Source organism: Siniperca chuatsi, linkage group LG9 (assembly GCF_020085105.1).
Source record: "Siniperca chuatsi isolate FFG_IHB_CAS linkage group LG9, ASM2008510v1, whole genome shotgun sequence".
Taxonomy (NCBI): Eukaryota; Metazoa; Chordata; class Actinopteri; order Centrarchiformes; family Sinipercidae; genus Siniperca; species Siniperca chuatsi.
In genome coordinates, this window is record NC_058050.1 from 16,500,981 (window position 1) to 16,512,912 (window position 11,932).

Here is an 11,932-nt window from a genome sequence, read left to right on the forward strand (position 1 = left end):
ATACGACTCTGATTTGTCTCACTCAGACTGCTGAAACCTTAAATTTGTTTCAGCTAAATTTTAGAACATTTTTACACAGGAGGAGGGCTGTGGATTTTGTCCCCCATCACTTACCTTGAAATTGCTTTAAGAAGGGATTTCTTTGTGGCCAGGATGGATGGGAGGAACAATTACAGCAACCAATAATGCTATCAATTTACATATGGGCATGTGAGAATTGTATTAGGATTAGCCTTGGAAAAAATCTGAACCTATCCTTTAATTATTGAAACTAGTCTTAGTGGTAGAGCGGGTCGTCCACCAATCGGAAGGTTGGTGGTTCGATCCTGCCTTCCCTCAGTCCACATATTGAAGTGTCCTTGGGCAAGACACTGAACCCCAAATTGCTCCCGATGGCTGTGCCTTCGGCGTGTGTGAATAATTAATTAGTTTCTTTGTACTGATGAGCAGTTCTGCCATCAGTGTGTGAATGGGGTGAATGCGATATGTAGTGTGTGAAGCGCTCTGAGTGGTCAGAAGACTAGAAAGGTGCTATACAAGTACAGTCCATTTACCATCAACCACTGAATATTATACTCAGGTCACAACACACTTATTCTGGATGAGCCAAAAACAAAACTACTCTAATGTGACACTGTGTAAACTTACAAAGACTTCCTTGGTATTCACACTGAGCTACTGTTGTTCTGATAAGCATAAAAAAGAATTGTCTGTGACTCAGAGAGGTGTAAAAATACACTTAAGCTTCAAGTGAATATTATCCTATATATCTAGCACACTTTCACAGTACAGTATTGTATTTTCAAATTATATGACTGGCACACACCATAAGGAACAGTCATACATGTGCATTTGCCCTCAAACTCAATGAGAAAGTTAGCTTCCTTTATTTTTTTCAGTTCATCACCACTGTGCAACAGGAAACACACCCAAGAATTTCACATCAATGTTGAGATCTAATACATATTGACAAAGCACACAAAAGCTCTACAACCTCTTCTGGGTACCTCTCACAGTGAGTGTTTACTTTTTACGCAGTAAATGGCAGAATACAGGTGGTTTAACTCCAGAATTTTGTAGTATGTAGTCTAGCAGATGTGACTGATACTGCAATTAACTGGATTAACTCTATTATTTCAGGATTATGTCGGTTAACCTCAGAACGTCTTTCTTGGATCAGATGAAGCTGCCAGGCCTGATTGATCTTAGTCTCATATTGATCCTGACCTCTACTACAAAAGGTGGGTGACATACTGTATTGAGTTGATGCGTTTGTTTTGAATTGTACCTCGTGAAGAATGCATTTTAATAAATATAAATTGTGGTTTGGTTTTGAACACAGGTCAAACCTGGAATGTTAGCGTCACTAGACACATTCATGCATTATTGGGCTCAGACGTGGACATACCATGTACATTTACCTATCCGCCTGAACACCACACTAAAGATGTTCAAGTTTACTGGAAAAAGCCAGAGAGAAGTACATTTAATATCAATGACAACGACAAAAATGCATTCGTTTTTCACACGAATGAGACATTTGTGGTTGAGAAGTACAAAGGAAAGACCAAACTCACTGGAGATAAAGTCAAAGGAAACTGTTCCTCAAGATCCAAAACATCATGGAGAATGAACCAAATATCTATGTGAGAGTTATCGCAAAGGGTGACAACTACAGTTTCAAGATGGACTTTGTCTCCATTTCTGTGTCTGGTAAGAATTTAATTAAAACTTGAAATATGATTCAAATTATATTTATATGAGGAAAGGTAAATCAAAGTAATACTTCACGTTTCTCCCCCATGGCCAGGTGTTACGCCAGTCTCTCTTGACCAAGGTATAACCATTCATTTTTTATCACCTCATTCACATTTATATAATTTGTTTCTGTACTCCTCAATTTGCTAATAGGCTGTATATTATTTCCCCAATAGTTATAACAAAAAAGTACCACAGGGTAAAATGTAACTATAATGAAAACTGTCACAAACTAATTTGTTTTGTTTTTTTAGACATAATTGTAAGCAGTACATCCACCCCATTAACCACCGCTGGAACAACAAAAAGTACATTTACACAGTTTGTTTCTCAGGACAGTTTCAGACTAATATTCAATACGTAAAAAACAGTAATTCAGTTTCCTTCATAGTGATCAGAAATATCACTGTTCACAGCAATCGTAATTTTTCTTCACAGTGGGTATGACTTCAATATATACGGCCACCTTTGTACCAGTTGCTTTACTACTGATCATTATTTTTGTCGCTGGAATTGTCTTCTACATAAAACACAAAAGGTAACTTCACTTTTAACTCATTTGTCAATTGAGTGTGGGGCTAAAGTATTTTAGTTTTATGACTGATTCTTGTGTTTTCCTTACGTAAACCACGTGCAGACATTTGATTCACATCCAGTAACATGCCTCATAGCAATAACCAATTTTCACAGGTCACAGGCTTTTACCAGGGAGGAATCTGGATATTATGCAAATTTTAGCACAGCATCATCAAACCAAGCCAAAAGGTGTGTTTCATGATACAATGGTTTAACACTAGACACATGAAGATTTAAGATGACTGATGAAATACGTGCATGTGAATTGCAGACATAATGGCACATCTCCTGTTCCTCAAATTAGAATCCAAACATGTGTTACTTGTCTTTTCAGAGAAGCATTTTGCAAAAACAAGACAACAAGAAACTTCCTGAACTGAAGGCCATTGATGAACCTGTCTACATCAACATTGAGGTATAATACTCCCGCTCAGTTTGGTTTTAATATTCTAAGAAGATGATAACTAAGAGAAGAGCCACTGACAAGTCACATAACTCTTTTAACAACTAAAGCTAACCTTAAAGGTCTTACAGATCTAAAACTCTACAGGATACCTTTAATGTGACCCAACTTCTGTCTTTGCAGGCTCCTCCAGGTCAGATGGATCAAAGTATGGATCACACAGACAATATATATGCAAATGTGGATTATTCAAAGTAGTAGAAACGCTGCATCTCACAAAATCCACTTGGACTTAAACTTCATTTTAAAGCTAGGGTAGGTAATGTATTTCAGAAGCATTTTTTGCTATATGTGTGGAAATTCTCTTCACATCCCGACAGCAGTCAATAAATCAAATACTCTGAAAAAAAATGAAAACAATCTGGTATCTGTGGCAGTCGCAGGACTGTAATAAGCACATCCAATCATTTCAGACCGAATTAAATGATTGGCTGGCCTGCCTGCCTGTCTACCTGCCTACCTGAGCGCACTCTGCCCGTGCACTCTTTGTGCATGAAAATGTGTTTTGGGGGAGTGGCTTTGGAGAGAGGCCTGAAGGGAGAGGGTGGGATTTTATTGGTTGGATACTTTCAAAATCTAGTTGTCCTTGCAAGTTTCTCCAAAGTTACCTACCCTAACTTTAAATGCTATTACTGTGTTCTGCATTGTTTTGCGCACATGTTCCTGTCTATGAGCAAACATGTGTCATGGTGTGTAGGATGCATGACAACAGGATTATTTTATCACAAGGACGAAAGGATACACAGCTCCCTCTAAGTGACTTTATCAGAAAGACTACATGTCATTGCAAAATGAAGAACAGCAGAGTTACAATTTATTTACTGGCTCATGGTTGCAGGAATTGTGAGAGGCTGGTGGTTTGTAATGCATGAACTTGCTTGGTTCATGATATATTTTTTTAGAGATTATTGTTTCAGACAAAAAACATGCTTGTTATTAGTTTTCATAGCATTTTCCTCACCAGTGTTGCAGAGATTGTGGACATACTGTCGGGTCATCTAACTGGGTTAAACAAGTCACATTTAACGCCATTATCAGAGCAGCTTCTGTTACATTGAAAAAGTTATTGCTCGATTTAATCATTCCTCCTGTCCATTCTGGCCATGAAAAGATGTCTCTTTACTGTGTAGTGAGACTCCAATGGGGGCGGGGCCAGAGGGATGGCCAGGGGTGGTACGGTTCCCCTCTGCAATTTTATTGGAAGTTTACAGCAACCAATAACTCTCCATTTTACATGTGGTCATGTGAGTATTGTAGAAAGATAGGCTTGAAAAAAAACAATCCTTTAAAGCCTGTGTGTCTTACCTAGCCCAGCATCCCTGGAAATTACATTCATAATGGACGATTCCACACCTCATGATTTACGTCCAATATCAACGTTCGGTTCCTCTGATTGCTTTTTATGGTTGCTTTTTGTGGTTTATATATTGCAGTACAAAAAACACTGAGGCTAAAACGTGTTAGTCTGTCAATGTTAGCGCTGTATTGCACCACTGAGTGACAGGAAATTATAGCAAGCATTTAGCACATTGGTTTTGCAAGCTAGTAACATGCTTTTGCAAGTTTGTAACATCTCATGACTAGAGTTCTGTTTTCTGTGGAATTTATTAATGTACTCGTCTAAGCTAGTCAAAAACCTGAGGAGAGAGGGGTCATAGGCTGTATAACTTCACTTGACAAATTTTGGGTTTAGTGAAATAATACATTATGTTTTTTCTAGTCTTTCTCAATATGTTTGCCAATTTACTTCCTGTGTCATCTGTGCTGGAGCTGAAACTTCTGTTTTCTTTTCTGATTTAATCTCCTATTTAGTTATGACTTGTGATGTGACATTTAATTTATGGAGTGTACCATAAATAAAGGGTTAAAAGTGGATGTCATTGCTTGTCCTCAGTGATCTACAATGTCTACTCCTCTTCCACTGCACTGTAACTGGTGTACTAAACAATAGTAGCCACCTGTGTAAATGCCTGCGGTAAATAAAGTAGAAGTTAGTGAAGGTGTTGGTGTTGCTGCTGTCTTCTGCTTCCATTTTGGTGAGCAAAAGTTGCTGAGGTGTATTGCATTCACTCCCTCTAACAATTGCCAGGATACTTTCAGACTCATACTGAACTATGACTATTCAGACTACTTAAGAACTACTCATGAATAAGCATTTGTCAGTTGTTGTGTTAATATAACTGAATGTGCTGTGTTACTTGATTAATATGTACGTGACTCTGTTTTCAGCAGGTGAGCCGTTTGTGGAGGAGGCTTGTTGTTAATGACATCACCTATCGAAACGATTACCAACAGGTGCACTTATAAGCTTTTACAAAACAACGGCATAAGTAGGCAATCTAACTGTTGGTTAGTTGGTCAAATTGCGAAAGAAGAAAACTCACCACTAGTGACAGTGACACAAATTTCCTTCTCCATTTAAGGCACATTCATAGATTATTAGTTAGTTATTAAGGACTGATGTACTGATCAATAAAGAGACTGATTTTAACAAGAAACAGTTTAGAATTTTCAGTGTCACGCCATAACCTTGTCATAAGAAACGTAATACTTCATCATTACTGAGAAAAACTAAATCCATACACTGATATGTCACCAAATTTACACCAAACAAAGGAGGCTGATAAGATTTTGCTGAGGATTATGACTTTCTAGACCTTGTTGTATCAGTGTCCTGCATACTTGGCACTGGCTTATCATCATAGCTGAGAGACTTCCGTCTTCCCAGGGTTTGACTTTCATACTATTTCCAAGTGTGGACTTAGTTTTTCATGCATCGCTATATCTTATGTGACAGACTAAATGAAACAAATGCTTCCATATTTTATAACAATAAATTACACTACCTTTAACTGCTCCTAGAGTCCCATGGTGGAATGTTTGCATTCTTGTCTCCTGGAAATTACGTTTACATGTACTTTATGGAGGACCGGAGCTGCCAAAATCATAAATAAATGACTCAATAAATAAATTAATATGCCATTACATGCACTGAAAATAACATTAAAATTAATTTAGGTATTAAATAATTTATAAAATGTGACACAAATTGATGTTTTTGTTTTAATTTGCTTCTGTATTTAATTATATTTGTATTAATCACCCTATTTATTTGCTTTCTCATTTAATTTATTAATTTGTTCATTCACTTATTTACTTTCCCATTTAATTTTCGATGTTATTTATTAATTTGTTCATTAATTAATTAATTAATTTATTCATTTATATATTCTTTTTTAAATGTATTTATTTATGTATGTTTTATTTTCCTTTTGCATTTTCCCCCCATTTATTTCCCCGAACTTATTTATTTCTGCCTTTTCTTTTTAGATTTCTGTATGCATTTCTGTGTGACATGGGATTAACTTTCCAACTATTGGTTGATGACATCAGAGTGTATACATGGACTATACATGCCTAGCTGCCACAACGGTGGCTTCTGGCCACTGAGGGACAGTCGGCTCCAGTGTTGCCAACTTGGCGATTTTGTCACTAGATTTACTGACTTTTCAGACCCTCTTAGAGACTTTATTTCTAAAAAGCAACTAGCGACAAATTTAGACCATCGGGGAAAAGGCGAGTAATAAATGTTGTATATATTATATTGTAATTAATTCCCATTCATGCAGCAGCTCTCTCGTCCTCTCCTCTGACAAAGGCTGTCAGTGTGTGGGGCATCTTCAGTATGCGTCCTTAACGTTAGCATACAGCAGGACCGTCCAGTGTCCTCTCCTCTCTAGTAGGACAACTCACACACTGGGTGAAATTAGTCAGTGTTGTTGAAACACTGACATGGTTGAAGTCACCCGAGATTAATATGAGTGCCCTCGGGTGTTGAGTCTGGAGTTGTGCTATGGCGGTGTGAATGGCGTTGCACGCCGATGCCGGATTAGCAGGGGGGTGTAAACAGCCACAACAATGGCATGTGAGGATTCACGTGGCAGATAATATGGCCGGAGTTCCGCAGCTAACAGTTCAATGTCCGGGCTACAGATACTCTGCTTGATAGTAACGTGACCAGGGTTACACCATCAGTTGTTAACCAGCACAGCAAGCCCGCCGCCTTTCCGCTTACCGCTCCCGGTGTGATCCCTGTCGGCCCGACAGTCTGAAAGCCGTCGATGGAAACGTTATGATCCAGGATATCCTGGTGTAGCCATGTCTCTGAGAAGCACATCAAACTACACTCACGGAACTCCGTCTGACTCCGGGCTAACGCCGTTAGTGCGTCCATTTTATTTGCCAGTGAGACGACGAGACGGAGCTACAGCAACAGGCAGCATGCACGTTGGCGCATGCGCACTGATGGTTTGTTAAGTCTCACAACACAAATGTCCATTATGCTGCATTATTTCTGCTTGCTATTTTCCTCCCTGCCTTTCCTTCACTCTTTATGTCCTTCCTCTCCCTTTTTTCTTCTGCCACTCCCCCATCTACCTCTCACCATTTTGTCATTTTAAATCCTTTCTGCTCCCTATAGAAAACTCACTGACAATACAGACTTAGTGCATCAGATTTGTTTACAATGTATGCCATGTACAAGGCAGGACCCACCTGACCAGAAACAAAGTTTTTCTCAAACCAAACTACCACTATTCATTCAATTCTTGCAATGGGTAAGTTGTTCTGGAGGAATCCGTCTTTTCTACTTTTAAGTAGTGGTGTGAAAGTGAGAAAAGTTATGACATGTTACTGTAAATATTGATACCAAGATATCCAATGTAGCCTGTTGTTATTGTTTAGGTGGAGTATTTATTCATTTTAAATTACAAAGATTATTTTTTTAAATGTAAAATTTACAAATATGTAATGTTTTATAAGAGAAAAAATACACATATCTACCAAGTTTAAATCGTAACCACCAATAATTAATTTATCTGCTATACTTAAGAAATCTGTTCATGGATATAAGTTGAAACTGCTGTTGACCTACCTCTGACATTTAGGATGTATTTGATCCTGTCAGAGGACTTTGGCAGAGAGGGTGTCACAGCTGTCAAGGAAGTCTGACAGGTATTTCACCATCATGTCCAGCTGGGTGTCATTATCAAAGATGACTGGACCCACCGTTCCTCAGAAGTACAGTGGGGCTGCTCCTCACCAGAGACAATAGCCTGAAAAATATGAATTAAATAAACTAAAATCTTAATAATTACTCAATCCTGCCTCCTTTTCTAGAACAACAAGGCTACAGTGGTGGGTCCAACCTTGTCTCTAAAACACCTATCTCCTAGTGAGTCTACTCCATCAGTTCCATTGACAGCAGTTATCCCAACTGTGGCTTGCTCTGCACAGTGGACAAGAGTGGCTTTAACACTTATCATTGTAACTCGCTTTAACTTCCAACTAACATGTACTGTTACAGCTTGCTTGCTGTGGAAAGTGATGGGGCTGGCTCACCCTCATATAATAGCCATTATACAGTCCTAGGCTATGACCAAAGGCTATGTAAAGGCAAGGAAAAGGGTTATTACAATTACAGGCAGGCAGATTCAGGAAAAACAAAAGGGCTGCAACGCAGAGAGACTGGAACACAATGTGACAAATAACGAGGCTAGTAGGTGTGAAAAAAGCAGTGAAATCGCCCCTTTTCATTTTCACAAATATAATTAGGGTTTCACAAATCTGAAACTGTGTCTTAAAGAATCTCTGGCTTTTCTGGGATAACCTAGTCCAGATTTGACCAGTTTAGGTACAGTGGTTTTTGTGTGAAAAAGGCAGTGAAATCGCCCTTTTTTCATTTTCACAAATAAAATAAAGGTTTTACAAATTTAAAAGTGTATTTCAGACAGCATTAAGGCTTTACCAAAGACGTTCCCACAATATCTAACACGCTTTCACAACAGTAAGAGGTGCAAAAAAGCGGAGGATCGGTCGCTCAGCACTAGAAGTTAAGTTTCCCTTAACCTTCCCCTTAACTGCTGAATCAGAAACTGCGAATCGGAAGCTAACTTCAGCGTCGTGAGTGAGTGAGCCCCAGGCTAACTATCGTCTACAGCTAATAAACTAGCTCGCTATTCTCAGTACGCGTCTATTATGTTTCCAACTTGCGTGTCATTGTTTACACCAGTAGTAGAGGTGCTTTGGACTGGACCCACTCCAGGGAGAGTCGGGAAATTGGACTGCAGCTGCACGGCTAACTAGCTGAGGGCAGCTAACGTTACAGTTAGTAGCAAGTGAACTAACTATTACATATTTACAAGCTATAACACCCTAATCCAGAGATCCGGAGAGAAAGAGTGATAGCCTTGTCAGAGGAGAGGAAGAGAGACACTGTTGGCAGAAGACCCGCAGCATGAATGGGAATGAATTCTCTATTGGTTGATGACACTCTGATGTCATCAACCAATAGTTGGAAAGTTAATCCCATGTCACACAGAAATGCATACAGAAATCTAAAAAGAAAAGGCAGAAATAAATAAGTTCGGGGAAATAAATGGGGGGAAAATGCAAAGGGAAAATAAAACATACATAAATAAATACATTTTAAAAAGAATATATAAATGAATAAATACATACATAATAAATGAATAAATAAACAAATAAATGAACAAATTAATAAATAACATCTAAAATTAAATTGGAAAGTAAATAAATAGAGGAATTAATACAAATGTAAATAAATACAGAAACAAATTAAAACATCAATTTGTGTCACATTTTATAAATTATTGAATGCCTAATTTAATATTATTTTGGTGCATGTAATGAGATATTAATTTATTTATTGAGTAATTTATTTATTTTTGATTTTGGCAGTTCCAGTCCTCCATATTTACAAACGTATTAGAGTTGCAACCAAAATACCAGTGATACATTCAACAGCTTTTAAAAATACTAAATACAGCATTTCTTCTTTGTGATGTTTTATGGTCTCATTTGACTGAGCATCACAAGACTTCAAATAAGGCAATGTGCCTGAACAGCAAAGCTGCGAAATTTAGGAAATGAAATGAAACTAATGTTGATTTCCTCAAGAGGAAATGTGGTTAACTGTGGTATTTTCCTTAAAATTATCTTATCTCATGTTTTTTTCACCCACAGTGAGGCAAACTGTAGCTTCTGTGCCTTACTGGAACTCAGTGTTCTGTGGAGTTTCTTTCTGTATTCATTTATTCATGAAAAAAAAAAGTAATGTGTCAAACAGAGGACAAACAAGAAAGTTACCACATATTGCAACAACATCTCTCTCTCTCGCTTTTGCTGTAGCTGTATGAACACCAGCTCACACAATGACCTCAACGCTTTGTAAAACATTAGGGTGAAGCTAGACTATAAATATCAGCTGTCCAAAGACAGAAATGCACAAATCTCATAAGCACCGTAAGTGAAGGCATATTCATTCAGCTATTAAACGGATTTAGAGGTAAGTAAATTATCGGATGTGTGCAAAAGTACAACATAAATACAGTTTGATAAGTTTTTCATTGCCTTTATGTATTTTATTTTTATTTCTCTTCCTCATCAGCAATGGAGCTGCAGTTGTGGCTTTCCTTTCTATTGTTACATGGTGAGTCTTGAATTGCTGTTGCATTAACTAATTCCTCGTCATCTTACACTTAATGATAAATCAGTGTTCTTTCTTGTTTTTAGTGATCCATGATGTCCAGTGTTCCAGTCCTCGCGGCCAATGGACAGCAAACGTACCACCAAAGATTCCCGCCCTGCATGGCTCCTGTGTGGTTATTCCCTGCACCTACACTTACCCCAAGCCCACCTCAAAGAAGATCCTGAACAGGTGGAGAGGATTCTGGAGGAATGGGAAAAAGATTGTCTCAACAAATCTCCCGAAATGGAAACTGCCTCAGGAGTACAAAAAACGAACCCAGTTTTTGGGAAAACTCCAATCACGCAACTGCACCATGCTGCTGGATGGTGTCAGGACGACTGATGTCGGCCCTTTCTACTTCAGGATTGAAATGCCGCAATACAAAAGCTTCTCCTACACACAAAATGCAGTGTCCATTGATGTCATACGTGAGTATTGTATAGATTATTTTCATATTTTCAAGGCAATACACTAAACATTTTTTGTTAATATTTTATTCATTGTATTATGAGTCATGTTGGTATCATATTTAAACTCTGCAGATGATCCAGAGCCTCCATCTCTGTCTGTGAAGTTGAATGATAAAGTAACTGCCTCCTGCTCTGTGTCTCACACCTGCCCATCTATTCCCCCTCGATTCTCCTGGAGCCGCTCTGGAATGGTCAAGCGCCGATCAAAGAGGCTGAATACGTGGAAGTGGGTAACGGTGTCAACCCTGACCTTTATCCCTCGACCCACTGACTTCAACACGCCTTTAAACTGCACAGTGAAGTATAGAGGAGGGAAGCAGGTGAAGAGCTCCACGATTTTCTGAATATGACGTGAGCCCAGTGCATGACCTAAATATCACCTTTCATTCTGAATGGTAAATGAATTCATGTCCCATATGTCAAGAAGTGTCAAATCTGTAATTTAATGTCTTACTGCAGCTGCTTCATTTGTACAGGTTTACTCTCCATACAGATGTTTATAGCTGAAAGAGAAATGTTACCCTGCTGTGGGATGATGACAGAGAGATACTGTTGGAGCAAAAGCAAATCTACTAAATATAAACTATAGTCTACACTGAATCAGCTTCACTGTTTAAGGCTTCTTTCAAGTTTTCCAGTCAATAGGATTTATTGTGTCTGATTAACATTAAATACTTTTTAAATGTAACTTTATTTGTGTGTTTATTGTTTTTTATACATATAATTGTGTAAAACCAGGAAGCTAAGATGGTGAAAGATGCCCCCCTTAAGATCATTGTCTGTTTACTACAAATGCATTTGAAGTTTAAATGTGATTTCAGTATGATTGTGTATAAATGAACACAGTTTTGGGGCATTGGTAATGTGTAATGAATGTAGCAATCATAAAAATAAGCTAAAGGGGCATCTTACCCCACTAGGTATCTACAGTGGGTATCATATATTATTTATGTAGGATTTACATAAATAATATAAGTCCATTTGTTTTTTAATTGTTTGCCTTTGTTTGAATATTAGGGCACTTATGAGGTTTAACTTTCAGGGGATTAAACAAAACAAATTCTTACCTGTATTATAGTGTATTATATTTTGATTTGCTTAGTACTTCTATTCCTG

At 38.0% G+C, this 11,932-nt stretch overlaps 1 protein-coding gene and 1 long non-coding RNA gene across 2 annotated transcripts; both read left to right on the top strand.

Moving 5' to 3' along the window:
• Positions 1-837: 837 nt before the first annotated feature.
• Positions 838-4,670, top strand: LOC122881473. Its single transcript, XR_006379163.1, has 9 exons — positions 838-1,015; positions 1,141-1,241; positions 1,343-1,713; positions 1,811-1,837; positions 2,013-2,066; positions 2,197-2,296; positions 2,449-2,523; positions 2,669-2,749; positions 2,921-4,670. It is a non-coding gene; the product is annotated as an uncharacterized LOC122881473 (long non-coding RNA).
• A 2,381-nt stretch (positions 4,671-7,051) lies between these two features.
• Positions 7,052-11,504, top strand: LOC122881464 (sialic acid-binding Ig-like lectin 14). Its single transcript, XM_044207717.1, has 4 exons — positions 7,052-7,105; positions 10,266-10,307; positions 10,391-10,774; positions 10,889-11,504. The coding sequence occupies exons 1-4, from the start codon at positions 7,093-7,095 to the stop codon at positions 11,158-11,160; spliced, it is 711 nt and encodes a 236-aa protein (XP_044063652.1). The 5' UTR covers positions 7,052-7,092; the 3' UTR covers positions 11,161-11,504.
• The last annotated feature ends 428 nt before the right edge of the window (positions 11,505-11,932 follow it).

Coding starts and splice junctions, on each gene's coding strand:
- LOC122881464 (XM_044207717.1), top strand. Junction 10,308..10,390: donor TTCCTTTCTATTGTTACATG/GTGAGTCTTGAA, acceptor TCTTGTTTTTAG/TGATCCATGATGTCCAGTGT. Junction 10,775..10,888: donor AGTGTCCATTGATGTCATAC/GTGAGTATTGTA, acceptor TAAACTCTGCAG/ATGATCCAGAGCCTCCATCT.